This window comes from Sarcophilus harrisii, chromosome 1 (assembly GCF_902635505.1).
Source record: "Sarcophilus harrisii chromosome 1, mSarHar1.11, whole genome shotgun sequence".
In the NCBI taxonomy this organism is placed as follows: Eukaryota; Metazoa; Chordata; class Mammalia; order Dasyuromorphia; family Dasyuridae; genus Sarcophilus; species Sarcophilus harrisii.
Window position 1 is genome coordinate 699,965,533 of NC_045426.1, and position 22,635 is coordinate 699,988,167.

Here is a 22,635-nt window from a genome sequence, read left to right on the forward strand (position 1 = left end):
GTGATTGTGTGAGTGAGTGTGTGTGTGTGTATGTGTGTGAGTGAGTGTGTGTATGTGAGTGTGAGTGTGTGTGTGTATGTGAGTGTGTGTGTGTGTGTGAGTGTGAGTGTGTGTGTGTGTGTGTGTGTGTGTGTGTCCGAAGAGGGCCAGATCTCTAAAAGATCCTACATCCGTATGATGTCTCAGCATCTTTCCCCTCCATCCACAACGTCAGCGAGCCTCATGGCTCTGTTGTTAGCTGGGCCAGGACAGTCACCTCCATTTGGCGGATGAGGAGACTGCAGCGGAGGCGGCACAAGGACTGACTTGTCCAGCCATCCCTCAGAAGATGAACAGCCCACCCAACCCCCAGTTTCCCCAGCACTGCTTGCTTTCTCTGGTAGCAAGAAGTGACAACAATACGGGTACCCACTGATCGGGGAAAGGCCTGGATAAATCCTGTTGAAAAATATAATGGAACATTCATTATTGGACTGCAAGAAATGAGAAACAAGAGGCTTCCTTTCACCTTAGAAGTTGGGGTCTTCCAAATATGGAAATATGTTTAGAATTGCATCTATTTAATCTATATCAGATTACTGGCTGTCTTGGGGAGGGGAAGGGAAGGAAGGGAGGGAGAACAATTTGAAACACAAAATCTTACAAAAATGAATGCTGAGATGGCATCAGACCTCAGGGGTTCCTGACTCCTGCTCTGTCTCATAATTCGCCCCCCCACCCCCCCCCGGACAGCAACCGAGCCATGGCCACACAGGGATTTAATGGCAGAGTCAAAAGGCGGACCTCTAACTTCTGACTCCAATGTTTTCTCTACTTTGTCACAGTTTCTGACAAGAAAGGAAGGAAATTTCATGAGTGTTTGGGTTTCCACACCTGTGGTGGCTGAGCTCTGCCTGGCTCTGGCCCAGATCCCCTCTCACTCTCCCCTCCAAAACAGACGATGATTCTATGGGACCACCCAAGAGGGCCCAAGCTCTCGGCCCCTCTCGGCAGCCACTCTTCCCCCCAGAGGACCAGACACCATTGAGGCTCTTGGCTGATGTCATTGGGGCCAGGGAACAGCTGTGGCTTGCTCCCTTTCTATCCACCTCCCAAAGGCAACAAACCCCTCCAAAGGGACTGGGTCACACTAGCATTGGATCTATCTTGTTAGCCCTGATATAGATCCTATATTTGAACCCGGTCTCGGACAGTTACTAGCTGTGTGAACCTGGACAAGTCACTTCATTCTGTTTACCTCAGTTTCCTCATCTGTAAATTGAACTGGAGAAGGAAATGGCTCCAGTATTTTTGCAAAAAAAAAAAAAAAAATGGGGTCATGAAGGATTGGACATAACTTAAGCAACAAATAACAATAGGTTAAAAAAATTGACATCGGGTTTTTTTCAATTGTTTTTGTTTTTTTGAAAAAAAAACTCTGTTCTAATGCATGGTTTTCTGGGAAGGGGAAGAGAGAAGGATAAAAGGAGGGGTCTAGGTGATGTAAAAACAATAGATAATGAAAGAAATCTATTTTGAAATAATATTCTATTTTTTCCTGAGTTATATGTAAAGACAATTTTAAGCTTTAGTTTTACAAAACGTTAAATTCCAAATGTTTTCCTTTCCCTCTCCTCTCCCTCCCTACATTTTATCATTTTAGTCATGTTGTGAACAAAACCATACAAAAGGGGGAAAAAAAGAGTGAAAATGCTATATTGTGAACCACCCTCAGTTCCCATAATCTCCTCTCTGGGTGTAGATGGCTCTCATAATCACAAGATCATTGGAACTGGCCTGATTCATCTCATTGTTGAAGAGAGCCACATCCATCAGAACTGGTCATCGTATAATTTTGTTGTTGCCGCGTATAATGATCTCCTGGCTCTGCTCACTTCACTCAGCATCAGTTCACAGAAGTCTCTTCAGACTTTTCTGAAATGAGTCTGCTCATCAATTCTTACCGCAGGATAGTATCCCATTACAAGCATATACCACGATTTGTTCAACCATTCACCAATTGATGGGCATCCCCTCAGAAATTCAAAGGAAGTCATCCTAGTTATCTCAATTGACTTAGGACTCATGGAGGGAATGGGATTAATAATTAGATTAGGACTCTACTGACATGACTAAGCAACAACAGTCACGCCCAGGGATCTGCTCCACCCCACTGGTCTCAGTTCTACTCTTGGGGGCAAAGGGCAGGATAGAACTATGGCTGTTTGGATAACCTTGCCTCTGGAGCAGACTCTCGGGCATCGCCTTATCTCTCCCCTCCCACCCAAAGGATATACCCAGTGGTTCTCAAACTTTTGTTTTCAGTATCTTTATCCTATTAAAAATTATTGAGGATCTCTCCAAAGCATTTTTGTTTATCTGAGTTATATTTATAGAATTTACCATTTTGGAAATAAAAACTATTTTTGAATTTGTAGCAAATTCTACAAATTGGAACAAATTCTACAAAACCCTCTAATGGGTTTCAGAGATCCCCGGGATTCTCTAGACCATACTTTGAGAACCACTGTATGGGGTTGAAATGGACCTTAGAGCTCAGCTCTAGTCCTTCCATTTTACAGAGAAAAGGACTTGGCTAAAGTCACAGAGATTGCCAAACATCATCTCAGTCTGGTGTTGGGAAAAACATCAGAGACCATTTGTCCGACCCCCATTTGTAAAATGAGGAACTGAGACCCAGGGAGGTCAGGGGACTTGCAGGGTGCCCATCGCTGGGCAAAGCCATCATTGCCTCTCCCTCTGTCCCCATGGTGCTTTTGTGTCCAGGGATGGCTCCTCCACCTGGAGTCCACCCTCCCAGAGGCCTCTCTAAGAAGGGGTCCTGGCCCAGGCGAGAAGTCCCGAGCCCAGACTGGGGCCTTGGTCCCCACCACTATCTCCAAAGCTGTGTCTGGGAGGATACCCTACTCCAGGCACTGGAGCCAGTATCCGGTGGCAGCGGGGAATGGCAGGAACCAATTTACTAGCAGCCGTTTTATTTTATACAGTGCAGCTGCTGCTATAAAGCCTCCCCCTGCCCAGGAGGACAGAGCCAGCAGCTGCAAGGGAATTTGTGAGGGCAACCTGAGCTGGGCCAAATCCCCCCAGCAGCCGGGATGGGGGAGAAAGAGAAGAGAAAAAAGGGGAGGCTCATTTATGGGGGGAGGGGGAGAAAGAGGGCCCTCAGATCCAGGGGCTTCTATGAGACCACAGCTGCTGACTTCGGTTCACAGACCCCTAATTAAGGGGAGACCACTGGGGCATTGGCCCGGGTCACCGGGATTTAGTCAGTATTCCTCTTTCTCCGAGGCAAAAACAATAACTGTGATAGAATAATTAGTTAAACTCCTTGACCCAAGTACTGCTATACCCAGTCCATGAGACTGCCATGTCTCTCTTCACAGTGGTTTAAAGATAGGGGTGTCTTAGTAAATGTTTAACAACCAGCCTTCTGGGGTGTGGAGGGGAGAGTTATAGATATGACCCTCTAAGTTAAATCTGCATTTTCCACCTTTTCACCATCACTTTATTGAATCTAGAAGATAAAAATAAAACAATAGCTCAAACTCTGATTTGTATGTAGCATTTGCTCTTTCCTAAGTGTAAATACTCCTGCAGGAAATTTAAGAACTGGCTTTCACAAGCCATCAGAGCTGGTTCCAGCACGCCCCCTGCTAGCTTCTATGTGTCTCTCCCCACAAGGTTTGCTTCATCATTTTCACTGGAAACTTGTATCCCAGAATCCAACATTTCTCCCTCAATGCACCTAAATTTGCCTTTAAAAGTTGAATCGAGGGTCCCTTTCCTGCTACTCACCCCAGGCATCAGAATTGCTAGTTCTTAGTTCTTCAAGAACTGGTGAGCAGGGTGGGACACCTCTTCCAAGCAGACAGGGTAAATCCCGAGTGGATGGATGACTCCCTATACCCACTTTCTTCAGAACAGCACAGAGGGCCGATTTTCCTCTCCCAGGGAAGCTGGAGCAGAATCCCTAGTCAGGAATATACAGAATGTCTCCATGTGTCTTGGTGGGGAAATGTGTCCAGAGAGGAGGCAATCTGGTTGGGGAAGGGACTTGGGAATTGTGTCACAGGAGGATGGACAAAAGCTTTTGGGGGTATTAATCCAGGAGAAAAAAAAAAACCTCATTAGAGATAGCCTCCGTCTTTGAGATCCCTTCTGGTTTGGACTTCTGATTTGTGATTCATTCATTCATGGAAAGAATCTTTTCTAAGTATTTAAGATGAGAGGAGACTTTGGGCAAGCCATTTAATATCTCAGTTCCTGGAGGAGACTCAGTGAGAGCTTAAAGTACAGAGGAGACATGATAAACATTGGCCGAGTGAAAAAGGCATTTTCTAAGTTCCTCAAAGAACCCAATTCTACTGGGGAAGGAAATGGAAGGGGGGCATCTGAAGGGCTATTATTGGAAGGAGGGATCAGATTTTGCTTAACCCTAGAGAGCAAAATTAGGACCAGTGGGGTAAGTCACTTATTTTGTCTCGTAAAAATGGAAGAACTCCTTATTGTTGTTCACTCATGTCGGACTCTTTATAACCCCATTTGGAGTTTTCTTTGTTTTGTTTTTTAATAGCTTTTTATTTTCCCAAATACACACGAAAATAATTTTCAACATTCACCTTTGCAAAACTTTGTATCCCAAATTTTTCTCCTAGACAGAAAGCAATACCATATAGTCTAAATCTGCAATTCTTCTAAATGTACTTCCATATTCATCATGCTGAGCAAGAAAAATCAGATCAAAAGAAAAAAACATGAGAGGAGGAAAAAAAAAAGCAAACAAATAAAACAATAATGAAGATGAAAGTCCTTTGTTGTGATCCACATTCAGTCTCTACCATCCTCTCTCCGTCACAGATTTATTGGAATTATTTTGAATCACCTCATTGTTGAAAAGAGCCACATCCATCAAAATTAATTACACACAATCTTACTTTTGCCACGTACGATGTTTTCTTAGTTCTGCTCATTTCACTTGGGGTCATTTCCTGTAAGTCTCTCCAGGTCTCTCTGAAATCATCCTGCAGATCGTTTCTTACAGAATAATAATATTCCATAACCTTCATATACCATAACTTATTCAGCCTTTCTCCAACTGATGGGCATCCACTCAGTTTCCAGTTTTTTGCTATTATGAAAAGGGCTGCTACAAATATTTTTGCACATGTGAGTCCCTTTCCCTCCTCTCTTTGAGATATAAGCCCAGTAGAAACATTACTGGATCAAAGGGTATGCACAATTTGGTAGCCCTTTGGGCATAGAATTGCTCCAGAATGGTTGGATCAGTTCACAACTCCACCAACAATGTATCAGTGCTCCGGTTTTCCCACACCCCCTCCAACATTTATCTTTTCCCATCACCTTAGCCAATCTGAGAGGTGTGAGATGGTACCTCAGAGTTCTCTAATCAATAGTGATTTGTAGCATTTTTTTTCCCACATGACTAGAAATCGCTTTAATTTCTTTGTCTGAAAATTGTCTGTTCGTATCCTTTGACCATTTATTGTTTGGAGAACATTCAGGGTTTTCTTGACAAAGATACTGGAGTGTTTTGCCATTTCCTTCTCTAACTCAATTGAGAGATGAGGAAACTGAGGCAAACAAAGTGAAGGGACTTACCCAGGGTCTTACAGCCAGTAAATGTCTGAGGCTTGACTTGACCTCAGGTCTTCCTGATAGTAGCCTGGGTGCTCTATCCACTGTGCCCCCTAACTTTTCTATTAATTAGCACCGTCCAAAAGTGAGACAGTTGTTCTAAAGATAGTGAGGTCCTTGGGAGTGGGGGTATTCAAACAGAGGCTGAATGAGCAGGGGCTGGGAGTTGTTCTAGAGAAGAGGCGTCAAATCCAGGACGTTCAGAGGGACACCGCCTCCGATGCCTTCCAGGAGCAGACAATGAGAATCTAAGGCGATGCACACTTGCGAGGATGCTTCTGAACATCCTTGAGGATATCCTTGCATGGGGTAGAAGGCAGAACTAAGAGAAGGCCTGGGAGTGGAGGGGAGTGGGGAGGGCAAGGAGAGAGAAGAGGGGGAGGGGGAAGAGGACCAATTTTCTGGCTGGAAGCCCCGAGCCCTCGATTCCCACATCCCTAGGTCTCTCACTTCCGCAGACTGCGTTTTATTGGCTGCCGAGGGCTTTTCTTCCTCACCACTAAGACAGAGGAAAAAGTTGGCAGAGTAACAGACTCCATCCCGGCCCTCAGCCTTCAGCCTCCTCCCCATCCCCTGGGGGCAGATGTGAGTTTTATTTGGCACATCTCTGGACATTTTTACAAGCGAGGGACAGTAGAAGGGCTGTTCAGACGTTGGCAGGGACCCCAACAAGCCTAACAATGGTCTCCTAGGCTCACCTCTCCTCCTCCTCCTCCCCCAGCTGGAGAGAGAGACTTCCAAGTGATTTCTCCTCTCAGTCCTTGGTGGGAGCAAGGGTGGTGACCCCTCCATGGAGGCTGTGCCGAGTAGTGGGAAGAAAAGGGATCACAATTCTCAGCTCCTCAATTTCCCCAGCTGATTGACCTTAGGCTACTGCTAACTAATCTGGGTCTCAGTTTCCCTATCTGTAAAATTAAGGACCTCAACTAAATAGTCAATTCAACAGACATTTGTTAACCCCTTGGGGACAAAGAAGCAAAAATCCAACAGTCTCTACATGGAGGGGGTGGAGGGAGGAGAGAGAATTTGAGATTGGAGACAGAAATTTGAGAAGTCGGTGAATAAATCCATTTGGGGCAGGGTATGAAGCACACTCAGCTGGGAGGACTGGGAAAGGCCTTCTGAGCTGAGCCTTGAAGGCAGTCAAGTGGGCTGAGCTCCAAAGTCCTCTCTGAATCTTCACCTCCTAGCATCTCCCTGCCTTCAACTCATCCTTCTGGATTGGGTCCCTATGGTCACATGGGCAAATCAATTCTTGGGACTCGGTGGCCTCATATGGAAAAGGAGGGGGTCAGACATGAAGAGCCAGGAAGTCCTGAGTTCAAATCCTCCCTTACATACTTACTAGCTATGTGAGGACTCTATTTCATTTATTATTTAGAGAGCTTGAAGCCCAACAGGTCCCTTCCCGTTCTAAGTCATTGGTCCTGCTGCAGAATATAGAAAAGTGGGGCTAAGCCACAATTAGTTTGGATCCCCAGAGCAAGGTCACTGTTTCTGCCCCCCTTGAGCTTCCCCGAGAACCCTGAGAAGTTTTCCATTGCTCTATTTCTATTGCTTACAAGCCCTCATTTGGTGTGTTCCTCCAGTATCAATTCCCAGTTACCACCTCCTCAACATCCATTTGACCAGTAGCTTAGATTTCAATATCAATTAACTGATTAACATCAATTAGCTTTTGCAAAGGGTTATTGACTCAGAAGACACAGCAAGATCCAAAGTACCTCAGAGGGCCCCAGACTTAGAAGCGGTGACCACCTAACGGTCCCCCCGTTAAATTCAGTTCTGAATGGGGCACCTGATGGACCAGTGGTTCTCAAACTTTAGTTTTCAGTGTCTTTATCCTATTAAAAATTATCGAGGATCTCTCCAAAGCGTTTTTGTTTATCTGGATTATATTTATAGACATTTACCATATTGGAAATAAAAACTATTTTTGAATTTGTAGACCCTCTAAAAGGGTTTCAGAGATTCCCAGGATCCTCTAGACCATACTTTGAGAACCACTGCGATGGACAAATTATTTCCTTCCTTGCAGGACATCTTAGCTGCACTGGGTCCGGCAAAATCCCCCTTTGGGCTGGAGGTGCCTGTCGCTGCTGACAGATCCTGCGGTAGATTCTACTGCCAGCTTCTCTGACCCTTTAAAACTCCCAAGGTTGATTCTGTTTCTAATAATCATCTAAGATCAGCAGAGAATAACCCGATTCTGGCAAAAGTACAGTAGTGCCCCACAGTCACGGCCATGGGGCAGCCAGTGAGGAAGCCGGCCCATGACTTAGCCCCTGCTTGTAACCTCAAGGTAGTTCTTTCTCCTCCCCCAAAAGAAAATGAGGAAGAGAGAAATTTTATCTGATTGCACTGAAGAGCCAATTAAAACACTTTGGGTTACTCCACAGCAATACAACAGAAACCGTTCATAGAATGCTTCCACAGACTAGGCCCTGGTCTCTCCATCACACCTATCTGAAAACAACCTCATCACAGCCCTATGTGGTGGATAGAGTATTGTATTTGCTCTAAGCACTGAAGCATCATGGGCCAGGACCCCATTACGCTGTATTTCTATGTTCTTATGACCTTTGAGGGTCGTTCCAGATACAAATCAGCGGTGATTCCCAGTGTGCCCAAGGGGGCTAATGAGAGTGACATTTCTATCTAATTTTGGGGTTCACAGCCCAGTTTTGTTACTAGTTGACCCCATGACCTCTGGGCAATCTGTAAAAGGAGAGCGATGGGTTATTTCATGGCGTCCCTGCTATTCCAAACCAGATGTGAGGGGATCCAGTCATCAGCTAATGGCTCCCTGCCATCCCATTGTCCTTATAGTTCCCAAAGGGGATGGGCAGGAGGCCCCTCCAGGAGTTTAAATCTCTCTCTCTGTCACTTCCATTCTTTGTCTCTTGCTCAGACCTCTGGGGTCAAGCAGCTCCGGTCCGTGGGGTCAAGCGGAGAAAGGCCAGTTCCCTCCTCCAAAGGAAGAGAGGGATGGAAAGACTCCGTTTTCCTGGCTCTCACTCCCTGCCGTACTTTATGCAAGTAACACAAAACTCCCATGAGGGCCCGGGGCTGGGCAGAGCCCACAGCTGCCTTCCTCTCCTCTGCCGCACGTTGATGAGGAATGGTATGGAACAGGGGGTGAGAAGCTTCCCCCACAGCAACCAGAGTCCAGGCCCTGGATGCCATCCCAGGCTGGAAAACTAGGTGACTCAGAAGGCTCCATTTCTGAGCTCTGGTCTGTCTGTCCAGACATCTTTCTGTAAGTTAAGCCAGAGTGAGAGGCTGCCTCACTTTCCTGCAGTGCAGAGGCAGGGGGGAGGATCCCGCTGTGCCAGGCAGAGGACACTGTGTCATGGTGAAATGCAAAACCAAGGCCTGTTTGGGCCAGACCCAGGGTCCAGGAGAGTCACGTGGTCTCAGAGAGAGCTGCCTCTGTGACCAAGTCCTGGATCTGCCAGTCAAAGCCCACCAGGGCTTTCCCTTCCTGAAGCTTCACCCCCCCTCCCTCCACCCCTCTAGGACCCCAAAGAAAGGCAGCCTCACAAGGCGAATCGCACCAGAGCAGGTTTATTAGGATGTACCGTCGTTACCATTGCTAGATGGAGCAGCGCGCTCCTTCTTGTCCTTGCTAATAGGGTACCAGGGATGGGGCCCAGAGGATGCCGGTGCAGGGGAGCTCCTGCTCCTCCCCCCGAGGGCAGCGGTCCCGCGATCCGGCCCCGATCCGAGAGATGCGTTGGCAGTGAAGCTCTAATGGGCGGCTAAGGGGAGTCTGGGCCCCACCCTGAAGCCCATGGGACAAACAAGTGGTTACAGAAGGAGGAAAGAGACCCTGGGGCCTGCCTTTTTTAGCTTAAGTGGAGGAGACCCCTGTTGAGTCAGACCGTCTCCTTTGACTCGCCGTACTGGTCATGTCTTTGGGGAGGGAAGGTCACTGATGTCCATTCCAGGCTTGAGGCCGGCACCCAGTTCCAGCCACCCCCAGGCCCTGCCTCAGGTGGGTTCCCGAGCCAGAGAGCCGTGGTGAGCCTCCAAGGTCAGGGTACAGGACCCTAAGGGCCCCCAAGCAATCCTCTTAGGGGAAATGAAGGAACCCCTGGTCCTTTGTCAGCAGTGACATCTCCTGTCCCTCCCTGCATCCAAGGAAAGCCTCCAAAAGACCCTTCCTAGTGTCTGGCCCCAGATGGCAGTGCCAGGGGCCGGTGGCAAGCTGCCTGGAGTTCAGCTAAAGGGGGAGGGGTCTGTAGAGAAGGGGCTGGACCTTTATGTCATGGGGGCTCGGACTCAGCGCAGTCTGGCTCTGGGGGGGCTCTGGAGGCGCCGGAGGAAGTCCTGACCTTTCAGGGGCTGCTGGGGTGGAAGCCAAGTGGAGGGTTGGGTCCCCCGGAGAGTTTGGGGTGGATGTTCAGGGCTCTGGGGAACAGGCTGGCTGAGATGTCCCCCAGCCGCAGGCGGACTCCCAGGGCCGGCCCAGCCTGGTCTAGGTGGTCAGGGCAGAGTCTGGAGGCCAGCTGGGCTTCAGGCCCGGTTCACTGAAGGCCGCTGGCTTGCCCGACCTCCGGAGAGGGACTGCCGCAGGCACAGGGACCCTCGGGGACAGGGAGACTGGTGGCTTCCCCAGCTTCTGGTGGCAAAGCGCCCTCCCGCTCACCAGGGTCCGTCCCAACGGCCGGCGGCTCCTCTGCCGCGGCCTCCGACGGACAACTCGGCTCAGCGGCCTCCCCAGAGGCAGCCTCTGGCTTCTCACTGGGGCCTCCCTGGCCTGGGGCTTCCTCCTCGGCGCCCCCCTCCTCATCCTTCTTCCTTCCCTCCGTCTCCTCCACCTTGACTCCGTCCCCGTTGGCCACGGGCCCCTTGGTGGGAGACTTGAGATTCTGGGTGGCGGCCAGGATGTCCGCCTGCAGCTGGCGGGAGGCGTCCACGGCGGCGTCGTCCGGGCGGGCATCGGGGGTCCTGTCGGGAACCTCGCTGAAGGCCCGCGGGCCCCCGGTCCTGTCGCTCTGGTCCACGTACTTCTTCTTGGGGAAGGAGGACGGGTAGTAGGCGGAGGCCTTGTGCTTCTGCTGGACGATGACGGCCGCGCAGATGATGAACAGGAGCAGGAAGACCAGGGACCCCACCACGGCGATGAGCAGCATGTACTCCCTGAAGAAGTCCACGATCCCGTCCAGGAAGTTGGTGGGGGGCGAGGGCCCTGCCATGGGCGTGGGCCGGGGCCCCACCGAGGTGGGGCTGAGGGCCGGGGTCCGGGGCGGGGGGAGGCTGGGGGAGGAAGCCGAAGAGCCCTCCAGCTCCCCGCTGCCCCCGCTGTCCTCCAGGACGGCGCCCTGGACCAGCACCGAGAGGGCCGTGGCGGCCGGGGCCCTCAGGAGGGGCAGGAGCAACAGGAGGACGCCGGTCGCCAGCGGGGCCATTTTCTCAGTGGGCGTCATGAGGAGATCTGTGGGAAACAGGAGAAGGAGCTTTTATTTCACTCAAGATGCATCGTGGCCCTAGAGTCAGAGCCGGGTGCGAATCCCACAGCTCTTCCCTCCTAGTCAGAGAGTCCTTTTCCCTGCCTAGATTTTACAACATTGTAGACACGGATCGGGGGGAGGAAGACGAAGAAGGAACGATGGAGTTGAAGAAACAGAAAGTAACCGGGTAAATGCTCTTGAGCTGAATGGGAATTCAAAGGTCATCTATCCTAATTCCCTTCCCATTTTACAGATGGGGATACTGAGGTCCAGAGAAGCTACAGTGGCCGGGCAGTAAATAACAGAGCTCGGATGTGAATCCGGGACCCTCGACTTCAAGTCCGGCGCTCGACCTGCGGCCTCGGGTTCCTCCTGTGTAAAATGAGGGAACTCCAGGCCCAAGCCTTGGGACCGGGCAGGTTAAAGGGACTGGCCACTGGTGTTCGTGGGGACTGGAACCAGGTCCTCCCATGGCAGACGTCTGAGATCCCCTCCCAGTGCAGCACCTGCGGACACGGCCCGGGTCAGGAGGCCGGCCTCGCCACAGCCTCGGGCCCCCCGGACTCCCCTCACTTCCACCAGGCCCCGGATTTCCCTGAGCCGACGGGGCCTCCAGGGCCCAGATCTCCACCCGCCCCCTCAGCGCCCGGGCTCAGCCAGCCGGTGACTGCTCAGGGTCCCAGAACAAGGAAGGGCCAGAGGCGGGAGCTTCCCTGCCCTGGAGCCAGGCTGGCTTGTCCCCAGGCTGGGCTCCAGGTGCGAGGCTGGAAAATCTGCTTTGTTTCATTCATCTCTGACAGACTCAGAGCACAAGCCCCCCACGGTCCAGGGGCCAAAAAGGTTTAACATTGAGTCAAGTCACCCACCGGTCACAGTGTCACTGAGTGCCAGAACGGGGCAGCTGGAAACTGGGTTTGGGATTTAAAAGGCTCTGAGTTCAAATCCCACCATCGCTGTTGTCCAACTATGTGACTTTGGCTGAGTCACTTCAGTTCGGCTCAATAAACATTTATTAAATGCCTACTGGGTACCAGGCGTTATTCTAAGCCCTGGGGATGCAAAGAAAGGCAAGAATAGTCCCCGCCCTGAAGGAGCTCACAATCGAATGTAAAGTCATTTACATAATGTACATGAACCAAAATTATGTTCATACAAAAATGATTATTTCATACAAAATGGATAAATAGCTAAGAACAAGGAAGCTACAAAGTGCTGAGGATATTCTCAGGGACTAGCTTGGTTGGGAGGGGGGAGGGAACCAGAAAGTGGGGTTTGAGCTGAGCCCTGAAGGAGCCTGTGGGGGGAGGAGACGGCGTTCTAGGCGGCGGGGACGGCCAGTGCCAAGCCTCGGTGATGGGAAATGTGGGGGTGACGGGGGGAAAGCGGGAGCTTAACTGCCAAGGAGAGGCGCTTGCTGGCCCTCGAGGTAATAGGGAGTCACTGACGGTTATTGAATGGGAGATGCCATAGCCAGACCCCGTGTGCTTCAGGAAAACCATTTCAGCTCTAAGTTGGGGACCTGATGATCCCTCCATTGATTATGGGAAGAAATCAAGGTTCGGTGAGAGCAGGGTCACATAACTTGGAAGTCCCCGAGTGTCTACTCCTCTCTCTGGGAAGAGATGGATTTCTCCCAGGTGGGTGGACCCTTCTCCATCAGCCCCAGAGATCTGTCAGAAGTGGCCTGCAGCCATCATCCCAAGTTCAAACCCAGCCTCAGACACTTTCCAGCTGGGCAAGTCACTTAATTAACCCTGTTTGCCTCCGTTTCCCCATTTGTAAAATGAGCTGGAGGAAGGAAACCACAAACTGCTCCAGTTTCTTTGCCAAGAAAACCCCAAAGGGGCTCACAAAGGGTTGGACATAGCGGAAAAATGTTTAAAAGCCCAGCAGAGCGCGAGGCAAGACGGCTTTGGGCCAGTCAGCGTACTTCCCTGGCCCTCGGTTTACTCTGTGTGAAAAAGGGGCCCGTGACCTCCATCCAGCCCCGTATGGGTCTGAAAGCTTGGCTCGGAAGCCTCCACGTGTCCGGGGGGACAGATAACACTTCCAGACGTTCAGACGAGATCAAGGAAATGTGCTTGGAGACGGGCCCAGTGCTGCCCCCAGAGAGAAAGCCCTTCCCGGCCTGTGCTCTGCTGAGGGACTGACGAGGGGAGGAAGGAGGTGGCTCCGGGGGAAGGGCTCCCCGGGCCCGGGGCACAGAAATGCCCGCTTGGCAGGCCCGGCTCCGCAGGGCTGCTGGCCAGAGCCAGGCCCTGCAGCCTGACCACAGCCCAAAGCTCTAAAAGGCCCAGTCAGCCCTTTGCAAGAGAGAGGGCTGCCCCCCTCCCCCCCGCCCCAGGATCGCCACCCCACCCACCGCAGGGCCCACCGAGGAGGTGGGGACCAGAGGCTGCCCAGAACCCTGGTTTTCCTCTCCTCCAAAAGGCTCAGAGCAAACCCTATTTTTAACCGGCCCCCCCATTTGAGCTCCCCCTCCTTCCCCAGGAACTGAAACCCGGACCCTGCACCCGCTCGCTGAGACTGGGGGGGCTGGGGACCCTGCTCTGTCTGTGTCCCCCCCCATCAGGGCCCGAAATCCAGCCTCCTCCCCCCAGGTCTCCCGTCTGCAAACAGTTTTGTAGGAAAAGCCCACAAATGGCTCCCGGGATCCCAGGCTATTGGAGAATGCATCCCCCAGCATGACGTGGGTCGGAGCAGATGAGAACCAGATGATCCCGCTCCTCCAGCTCCCACCCCCACAGGGGCCGGGCAGCTGCTCTGGGCCCGAGCCCCCTGTGCCAAGGCCCCGTCCCTGCAGACTGGCCGGGCTCATCCTCGGATTCCCAGCTTTGGGGCAGGAGCCAGGACGGCTCCGAGAGCTGAGTCTGCCTGTGATCCAGCTGGGAGGGGAGACCCTGGCGGGTGGGGCAGGGGCTGGAAGCCCGACTTCTAGTCCAGGATGGGTTACGCGACCACGCTGGGGCCTCTGGGATCCTGGGACTAGAATTCCAAGATTCTACGATTTCTGAGATCCAAAGTCCTGGGCATCCAGGTGGCACAGAGCGATGGGCCTGACTCAGGAAGCCCCGAGCTCTAATGCAGCCTCAGACACTCGCTAGCTGGATGACCCTGGGCAAGTCACTGCCCCCCTGTTTACTTCAGTTTCCTCATCTGTAAAATGGGCTGGGACATGGAATTGGTGGTTTTCTTTGCCAAGAAAATCCCAAATTGGGTCAGGAAGAATTGGACAGATTTAATAACAAGATTTTTCTAATTTAATGATTGTATCTAAGACTCCAAATTTCTTTCATTGTAAGAATCAAGTTCCAAGACTCTGATTCAGCAAGTGTGTGGTACTGATTCCAAGAAAGTATGATTCGGGCAGCCAGGGGCCGCAGATAGAGCATCAGCCCCAAAGTCAGGAGGACCTGAGTTCAAATCCAACCTCAGACACTTAACACTTCCTGGCTGTGTGACTCTGGGCAACTCACTTAACCCCAATTGCCTCAGTAAAAAAAAGAAAGTATGATTCTACTATTCGCTAATTATTCAATTGGGTGATTCTAAAATCATGCTCTTCTCTAATTCAATGACTATGATTCCTAGATTCTAAGATTCATAAAATCATTGATTGTGGGACTCTAAGATTCTCTGATTCCAAGTTTCTGATTCTAAGATCATCTAATATGATTTTTATATGAGTCTCATAATCTTTGTTCTAAGAATCTGCTCTCCCGTAATTCAATGACTCCTGAATTCCATGATTTGGTTGCGGGATGTTGTGGTTCACTGGAAAGAGTTCTGGATTGGCAATGGCAGCTTACAACCCCACTCTGAGATTTTAATCTCTGTGTACTTAAGCAAGCCATTCTGGGCCTTTTTCTCAGTTGTGAAATGCGGGATCTGGGCTCAATGGTTCCAAAGCTCTAAGCTGTGATGCCGTGATTCAAAAAGCGATTTAATGCCGGCCCTTGGGAGTTCTGGGATTGCTCGATACCCTCCTTCTGTTGGGCAGGGAGCTCTCAGGCCCCCTCCTCATCCGGCTTCTCTTCATCATCATCACTATTCTCCTACGTAAATGTACGTGCACATGCGTTCTGCAGCCCTCAGCAATCGGCCAGGGAGACGAACCCCGGGAGAGAGCGATATTTTCATTAGTGACTTGGAAAATGTTTGTGTCTGTATTAAAAGTACCTTGGCTCCCACCTGCTGCTGAAACATCCTCAGCAGAAAAGAAGAATATGGCTTGTTCTGTAACCAGGAAGCCCCTCACCAAGCTATAACTTTAAGGAGGTCTGAGACAGGGAGGGAATCTGGACTGACCTCTGGGTGCTGATACCCCCTGTTCTAAGGCCCCCCCAGCCCTGACATCCCCTGTTCTAAGCTCCCTCCTACATCTCATGGTCTTGCAGTTCTTTAAACCGGATCATCTGCTCCTACACTGGAGACCAAGGGTCCCTTCTACAGCGACTGGAGGGAATGGTGTTCTGAAGCAATAAATGTGGGGAGGAGAATGGGAAGAAGAAAGATCTTTTCTCATCTCTTGGCTGAGGATCCACGTGCCTTCGTCCCCCAGTCCCGAGCCCCACTCATCTCTCAATAATCAGCTTATAAAGCTTCCCACCCCTGGGCCTTTGCTCCTACCTCCTCCGTGATTTGGGGCCCGTCACTTCCTGGGTGTGGGACTCAGTTTCTCCAGCTGAGAAAGTAGCCGCTGAACCAGAGACCCTCCAGTAGTCCTTCCCGGCCTAAAAGTCCGGTGATTCCCTGAGAACAAAGATCCGACTGTAAATAGCTCAGTCCCATTCTGCAGATTCCCTGGGGAGGGGGCAGGTTTTCCCCCAAGGTCAACTCCCTTCGTGATCACTTTCAGGAACCATCCTAGGGGAAATCCCCATCCCCAGCTCCCCCGAGAAGCAGGACGGCCCATAGCTCGCTGGGGGTTCTGGGTCCTGTCCGTGGTGCCTGGGGAAGGGAAGCTCGACTTGTGCCCCAGCCCTGAGACATACAGATTCCTGCTCACAGAATTTAAGGCCAGAAGGGAGTTTACAAGGTGCCTCATCTACCCTCGGTTAGCTTCGTGATACGGGAACCAAGGCTGAGAGAGAGACAGAGAGAGGAGAGACAGACGCAGACACATAGATAGAGAGACAGAGACAGAGACAAAGAGAGACAGACACAGAGAGATACAGAGAGACAGAGACAGAGACAGAGAGACAGACACAGAGAGATACACAGAGAGAGAGAGACAGAAAAAAGACAGAGGGAGGAGACGGACAGAAACACACACAGAGAAAGAGACACACAGACACAAAGAGATACAGAGAGAGTCAGAGACAGACAGAGACAAACAGACACATTCAGAAAGACAGAGTAAAGAGAGAGAGACACAGAGAGACAGATACAGAGAGAAAGGAGAGACAGAGACAGAGAGAGACACAAGAAAGACAGAGACAGAGAGACAGAAAGAGAGGAGACAGAGACAGAGAAAGAGAGAAAGACACAGAGAGACACAGAGAGACAGAAAAAAGACAGAGGGAGGAGACGGACAGAAACACACACAGAGAAAGAGACACACAGACACAAAGAGATACAGAGAGACAGAGAGAGAGAGACAGAGAGAAACAGACATTCAGAAAGACAGAGAGAGGAGAGAGAGACAGAGAGACAGGTACAGAGAGAAAGGAAAGACAGACAGAGACAGAGACAGAGACAGAGACAGAGAGAAAGACAGAGAGACAAAGAGAGAGACAGAGAGTGAGCTTTTCCAGGGTTATTCAGGAGACTCAAGAGCTGAGACCCGCCCAGTCCCTCAACCTCTAGAGGGGTCCCCCCAAGCCAGGGGCTGCTCTATCTCCGCGTCCTTAGTCGTTCTCAGCAGTTTTCTCCCAGCAGCCCATTTTCCTTGGGGTCTGCTCTCCCTCGGCATGTTTGCTCCCGGTCTCTCCTCCGCCCAGCGGATGCTCTCGGGCCCCCCAGCCCCCCACTCTCTAACTCGGGAAACTGCCCCCTGTTGCCTCTCTTCCCCTCCCCCCCGGTCTGGCATTTAAAGCTCTCCGCACTTGGGCCCTGGCTCAGCCTCGGGGTGCCCGGGTGTTGTTCCCTCCCTCGGGCCGCCGCCCTCCTGCTTCCTCTGCCCCCATCTCCCTCTCCCACCTCCGAATCTTGGTCTAGAGGAGCGCGCCCCCTCTAAGCCAAGGCCTCTGGAACCGTCCCGGGCTTTCTTCACAGTTACTCGGGGAGTTCCTGAGGCCCCTCCCTGATTTTCTCGCTTGTGTCCCCCTCCCGCCTCCCCCCGTTTTCCGCGGGCACCCTCTAGCCCAGCCCGGAGCCCGACACATAATACACTAAAGTAACTTAGATATAAACTAAATCCTGGCTCAGGGACTGAGTTACTGAGTATGCAGATTATGCAAATGAGCCCCGCCCCTCCCGGGAGCGCCCCGGGAGGTCCCTCCGTACCCTGGAGAGCAGGGACTGACCAGGGGTCCTCTCAGGCCGTCGGGCAGGCGGGGGAGGCAAGGGGGGAAGGAGACGGGAAGGGACCCACACACAGAAAACCTGGTTTCAATTAAGGGGAAAGCACAGCCGGAGGCTGGCGCGCCGGAGACTTGGGCTGCAGAGCCTCGCGGCTCCCGCTGCCCGGCCTCTCCCCTCGGCCCGGGCTGCCCAGCCCCCCGACAGCCCCCCGACGGCCCCCCGACGGCGCCCCGACAGCGCAGAGGGGGAGGGGGCGTTCCCCCGGAGGGAAGGAGAAGGAGCTCGGGGACCCCCGGCCCCCCCAGACGATGGGCCCGGTCTGACTGACTTGGGGACCAAGGAGCCCCCCCTGCGGCCGCCTCTGGGTGCCCGCCGCGCACAGAGCTGCAGCCCGACCCCAAGCCTCGGCAGCCGCGCGCGCAATAGCGCCGGGCCCCGCTGCCCACGGGGGAGCCCCGGAGAAGGCACAGACACCCGCAGACTCGGGCGCGCGGGGGACCCGCGGACCCGCGCGGATTCACAGACAGCCACAGATTCGGGGGCGCGGGGGGGGAACAGAAGTCTGAGACTTGGGGGGCAGCGAAAGCCGGGCTCCGGCCCAGGGATCCCCTTCCGTAAGACGCCCCCGACCCCCCGGCCCCCCACGCGCAGCCGGGACCGCAAAGCCCCCCGTGTCACCCCCTGACCACGCTCAGGCCCCGGGCTCCCGCTGGGAAGCGCTGCTCAAGTTCGGCCCGCGAGTCCCGGGGCAGCGGCTGGAGGCGGGAGGGGGCCGGGGCAGGGGAGGCAGCCCCGGGGGGCAGGGGAGGCAGCCTCCGGCCGCGGGGAGCCTCGGGGGGCTGGGAGAGCCCCGGACCCCCCCCCGCCCTGAGCCAGCCCCCCCTGCCCGGGAAGCCCGGACTCACCGCAGGGGCTGCGAGGGGCGCGAGGGGGACGCGGGAGCCCGGGCCGCAGCCGGGGAAGAGGCAGCTCGGTGGAGCCCGGGCCCTTGCCCCTGTGCCCGCCCGCCGCCGGCTCGCCGAGTGAGCGCCAGCCCCAGCAGCTTGCTTTCATTAACCAAGTTTCAAGTGGGGACAGGCAGGGCTGGGGGAGGGGAGGGGGGGGGGGGGGGGGGGGGGGGGGGGGGGGGGGGGGGGGGGGGGCTGCTCCGGCCGCGCCAGCGTCTTCTTTCCCCTCACCCGCTCCGCTGCAAAGTTTCCCGGAGTCAGGGGGGCTCAGGGAAAGGGGGGCGGGGGGAGAAGGGAGAGGTCCTTGGCCCCCAGAAAGAACGGGGGACCTTGGGAACCCAGGAAAGAAGGGGAAGTCCCCCGCTCCGGGCTTGCCTCAGTGTTTCCAGGGTGGGCGGGAGGGGCAAGACACAGAGAATGAGAGACAGAGACAGAGAGAGACCGAGAGACAGAGACAGAGGGAGAGAGACAGAGACAGACAGACAGACAGAGAGAGAGACAGAGACAGAGACAGACAGAGACAGAGAGAGAGACAGAGACAGAGAGAGACAGAGGGGGGGGGAGAAAGAGAATAAAAAGAGAGAGGAGCAGTGGGTGCAGGAAGGGAAGGCACCCAGATACCCCCCGAGACCCCCCCCAGGCAGCCTCATCAGGGAGACGTCCTGGCAAACAAGCACCCCACTGCTCCCAAGCCCTCCCCCGCTTCCTTCCGAGCCAGGAAATGAGAGACCCCTGGGGCCCCCATCATTCCCAACCGTTGTCTCAGGGTTCAGGGCATCTGCTGCAGGATGGAAGAGGAAACACACAAAACTATAGAGGGATGGAGGAGGAGAAGGGGGGTCCTCAACTGTGGGCCATAGAACATCATCTCCTAAAGGGCTCTGACTTAGAATGCAGAAAATAGTGAGCCTTAGAACAGGGGATGTCAGAGGGAGGGGGCTTAGAGCAGGGGATGCCAGAGTTGCAATGGGACTCAGAAGCAATTGAGTGCAGCCAGTATCTACCCCAGACTCCCCTTTACCACCTAAGCTTTGTCCAGCCCGTACCTGGAGATGGCAGGGACTGCTGCTGAGTCTCCAGAAGCTCCTCCCACTTTGTCCTCCACGGCTCCAAACTGATTTTCCTAACGGCTCCACTGTGTCACCTCCAAGGCCTCTGGGACCGAATAGAAGCCTCTCTCTGGCCCTTAAGTCCCTCCTCCCTTGGTCTCTCATAGCTTCCAGTCTCCTTACACCTTCCTTCTTCCCATGGTGCCCTGACATCCTTTCTATCCCTTCAATGAGACCCTCCATCTGTGGACTCCAGGCACATACCCCTTGCCTTGAATCCTCTTCCTCCTCTTCCTCTTTCTCTTCCTCCTCCTCCTCCTCCTCCTCCTCATCATCATCATCATCATCACTTCCCTGGCTACCCTGATTTCCTACAGATTCCACCTAAAGCCCCCCTTCCACCGGAAGCCTTTCCAGGCTCTCCTTGATTTTAGAGCCTTCCCTCAGACAGATTTCTCCAATTTGTTCCGTACATCATTTGCTTTGTTCTAGCAGTTTTCCCGCTTTCTCCTCCTTTGGACAGTGACCTCCGTGAGCTCCTTCCTTCGCATCACCAATGCTCGGTATACAGTAGGGCCTTCATTAATGCTTGTTGACGGGACTTGATTCAAGACGGACTGCAAACCTCAGAGCTCCCTAAGCCCAGAGACCCTGGGCCTGTTCGCTTTGGGAGAGCGCTGATTCTTGGGGTGCTTCTCTTGCCGTGGAGCCCAGATCTGCCTCCCCACTTAGCCCAGACTAAGCCTTGTTCTGCCCTCTGGGACCAAGGAAAGCCCGAAAAATCCCCTTTGAGATTTGCTGAGTCCCCTAAAAAATCTGAAGAGCATTTTGGCTCCCCTCCCTTCCCCTCAATCTTTGTCAGGCTAAACACCTCCAGGTACCGACTTAAGGTCCTTCATCTTAAGGATGCTCCCTGCCTCCCAATTGGACCCTCTCCCACTTGCCTGTTCTCACCCGGAGGAGGTTCCAATCCTGCTCTGGCCAAGGCGGAACCTGCTTTTCCTGGGCTGCTGGAGTCATTCACACTGCTGACTTATATGAGCTTGGACTCCACTACAAACCTCAAATTTTTTTCAGAAAAAAAAGTATTCTTTGTCCAAGACTTTCCAAAAATGAAAACAACAGTAAATAACAATCTCATACCCGTAATGCTGTACCTTCGAGATCAAGGCTTCTCACAAAGCCCGCCAGGCAAGCAGTGCCCGAATCGTTATCCCCATTTTATAGATGAGGAAATCGACTCATAAAAAGGTGAATGATTTGCCCGATACCCTCCTGCTCCAAGAGTAGAAAGGAGCCAGAGTCCCCAACTTCTGAGCCCCTGAGGGGCCTATGGAGAGTGGGCTGGTTTCAACAGAGAGAAAAGGAACACACCGAGAGCTGAATGAGACTGAGAATTTGTTCATACCGCTGCTGGCAGTGACCGTCAGCCTGAAAGGGACAATGCATACGGTTCGGTTATTTCCAACTCCTCCTTAACCCCATGCTGGATGTTCTTGGCAGGGATTTGGAGTGGCCGGCTGTTACAGATGAGGAAACTGAGGCAGACAAGGGGAGGTGACTTATCCAGGGTCACCCAACTAGTAAATGGCGAAGACTAGATTTCGGCTCAGGTCGTCCTGCCATCAGAGCCAGCATCTGCCCCCTGAGCTACTTGCTGCCCCTAAAAAGAGCCCGGGGCCTGGGGGTAAAAGAGTTGAGTTCCAGACCTACAAAGTATTTTACCCCAGGAGCCCCAGCTATTCTATAAACTAAGAAAGTTGTTCCAGGGGATCTCCAGGTCTCTCCAGCGCTGACGGTCCTGAGGACTCCTCAGCTTTAACGTCCCTGACGAAGATGGAATCTGGCTTCACAGATGCTGGGATAAAGCCTACCTGGGCCTTCCTTCAAAAGGGGCCAATCAATGTAAAGTCACACCCTGGGGTTTAAATAGTCAATCTTTCCAGGCTAAGATGGAAAAGCTGATAGGTTACCAGCAGAGCTGGGAGTATGCAGTGGGATGTGGAGGCTAAAAACACAATTTCCTCAAGTTAAGTTTCCAAGGCCTGGGGAGGAATGGGCCCATTGTACAGAATGGATCCCATCAGACGCCTGCAGCCGCTCTTGGTGTCGAGGGTTAGGGAAAGAACGAAAGGAACTGGGCACATTCTAGGGCTGTGACTCAGCAGTGAAGGGTCTTACAGAGGAGGGAGGGGAGGACCAAGACGGGAAAGATGGTTTTTCTGTTTTAAAATATTGAAAGGGCTGAAGTAGGAAAGAGGGATTAGCCTCACGCACCTTGGTTCCAGACAACAGAACCAGCAGCAAGGGGAGGAGGTCACCTATAGGTAAACTGAGGCATGCTGGGAAACTCTTCCCAGGGATTAGAACTGCCCCCCCCCCCAATGGAATGAGCCGCACTGGGAGGTTGTGGCTTTCCTTCCTGGAGGCCTTGGGCCTTGTGGGGAGTCATCAGGGGATCTGATTGTGGAAGAGTGCTCCCTGAGCATCCCCAGGGCTCCTCCCGCTGGGAGAGTCTCAGTTCTGGGTCTCTCTGGCCTCAGAGCCCGGAGGACGGAGGGACTTGGAGAGAAGCCCATGGGTGGGGAGCGGCCGTCAGACACAGGGAATGGCGCCCGAAGCATCTCTCAGCGGCAGATGCTCCCAGGGCAGGGCTGAGGGCTGGCAAATTACATGGTGGGAAAGGGGCGGGGCCTCTGAGCGGCCGCTGGGGGAACAGCCCGGCTCCGTCCTCAGCCCCTTGAAATTACACAGTTGGGACCCAGCTGCCTCCCGCCCTGCCCTGCCCTGTGCCACAGGCCCAGGCCTCCCGCCGCTCAGGGGCCTGGGGCAGGCCCGAGGGGGAGCTCGTCCAGGGGGTCCCGGGGAGAGACCCCTTAGCACAGAAGGTGGAGGGTCCAAAGAAAGAGCCCGAGAAAGGGAATATTGGGGAAGGGAGAGCTGAGAAAAGACTATCAGAGGGGAGGGGGCTTAGAACAGGGGGTGTCAGGACTGGGAGGGAGCTTAGAACAGGGGATGTCAGGGCTAGGAGGGGGCTTAGAATGGAGAATTTCAGGACTAGAA

The 22,635-nt window shown here is 53.1% G+C and overlaps 1 protein-coding gene across 1 annotated transcript; it reads right to left on the minus strand.

The window, feature by feature from the left end:
- Nucleotides 1-9,170: 9,170 nt before the first annotated feature.
- Nucleotides 9,171-18,663, minus strand: TMEM119 (transmembrane protein 119). Its single transcript, XM_031948750.1, has 3 exons — nt 18,482-18,663; nt 15,741-15,863; nt 9,171-11,095 (listed from the first exon to the last, which is right to left on the minus strand). The coding sequence occupies exon 3, from the start codon at nt 11,085-11,087 to the stop codon at nt 10,185-10,187; it is 903 nt and encodes a 300-aa protein (XP_031804610.1). The 5' UTR covers nt 11,088-11,095; nt 15,741-15,863; nt 18,482-18,663; the 3' UTR covers nt 9,171-10,184.
- Nucleotides 18,664-22,635: the final 3,972 nt, after the last annotated feature.

Bases quoted from the DNA above. Each gene is read 5' to 3' on its own strand.
- TMEM119 (XM_031948750.1), bottom strand. From the start codon at position 11,087: ATGACGCCCACTGAGAAAATGGCCCCGCTGGCGACCGGCGTCCTCCTG.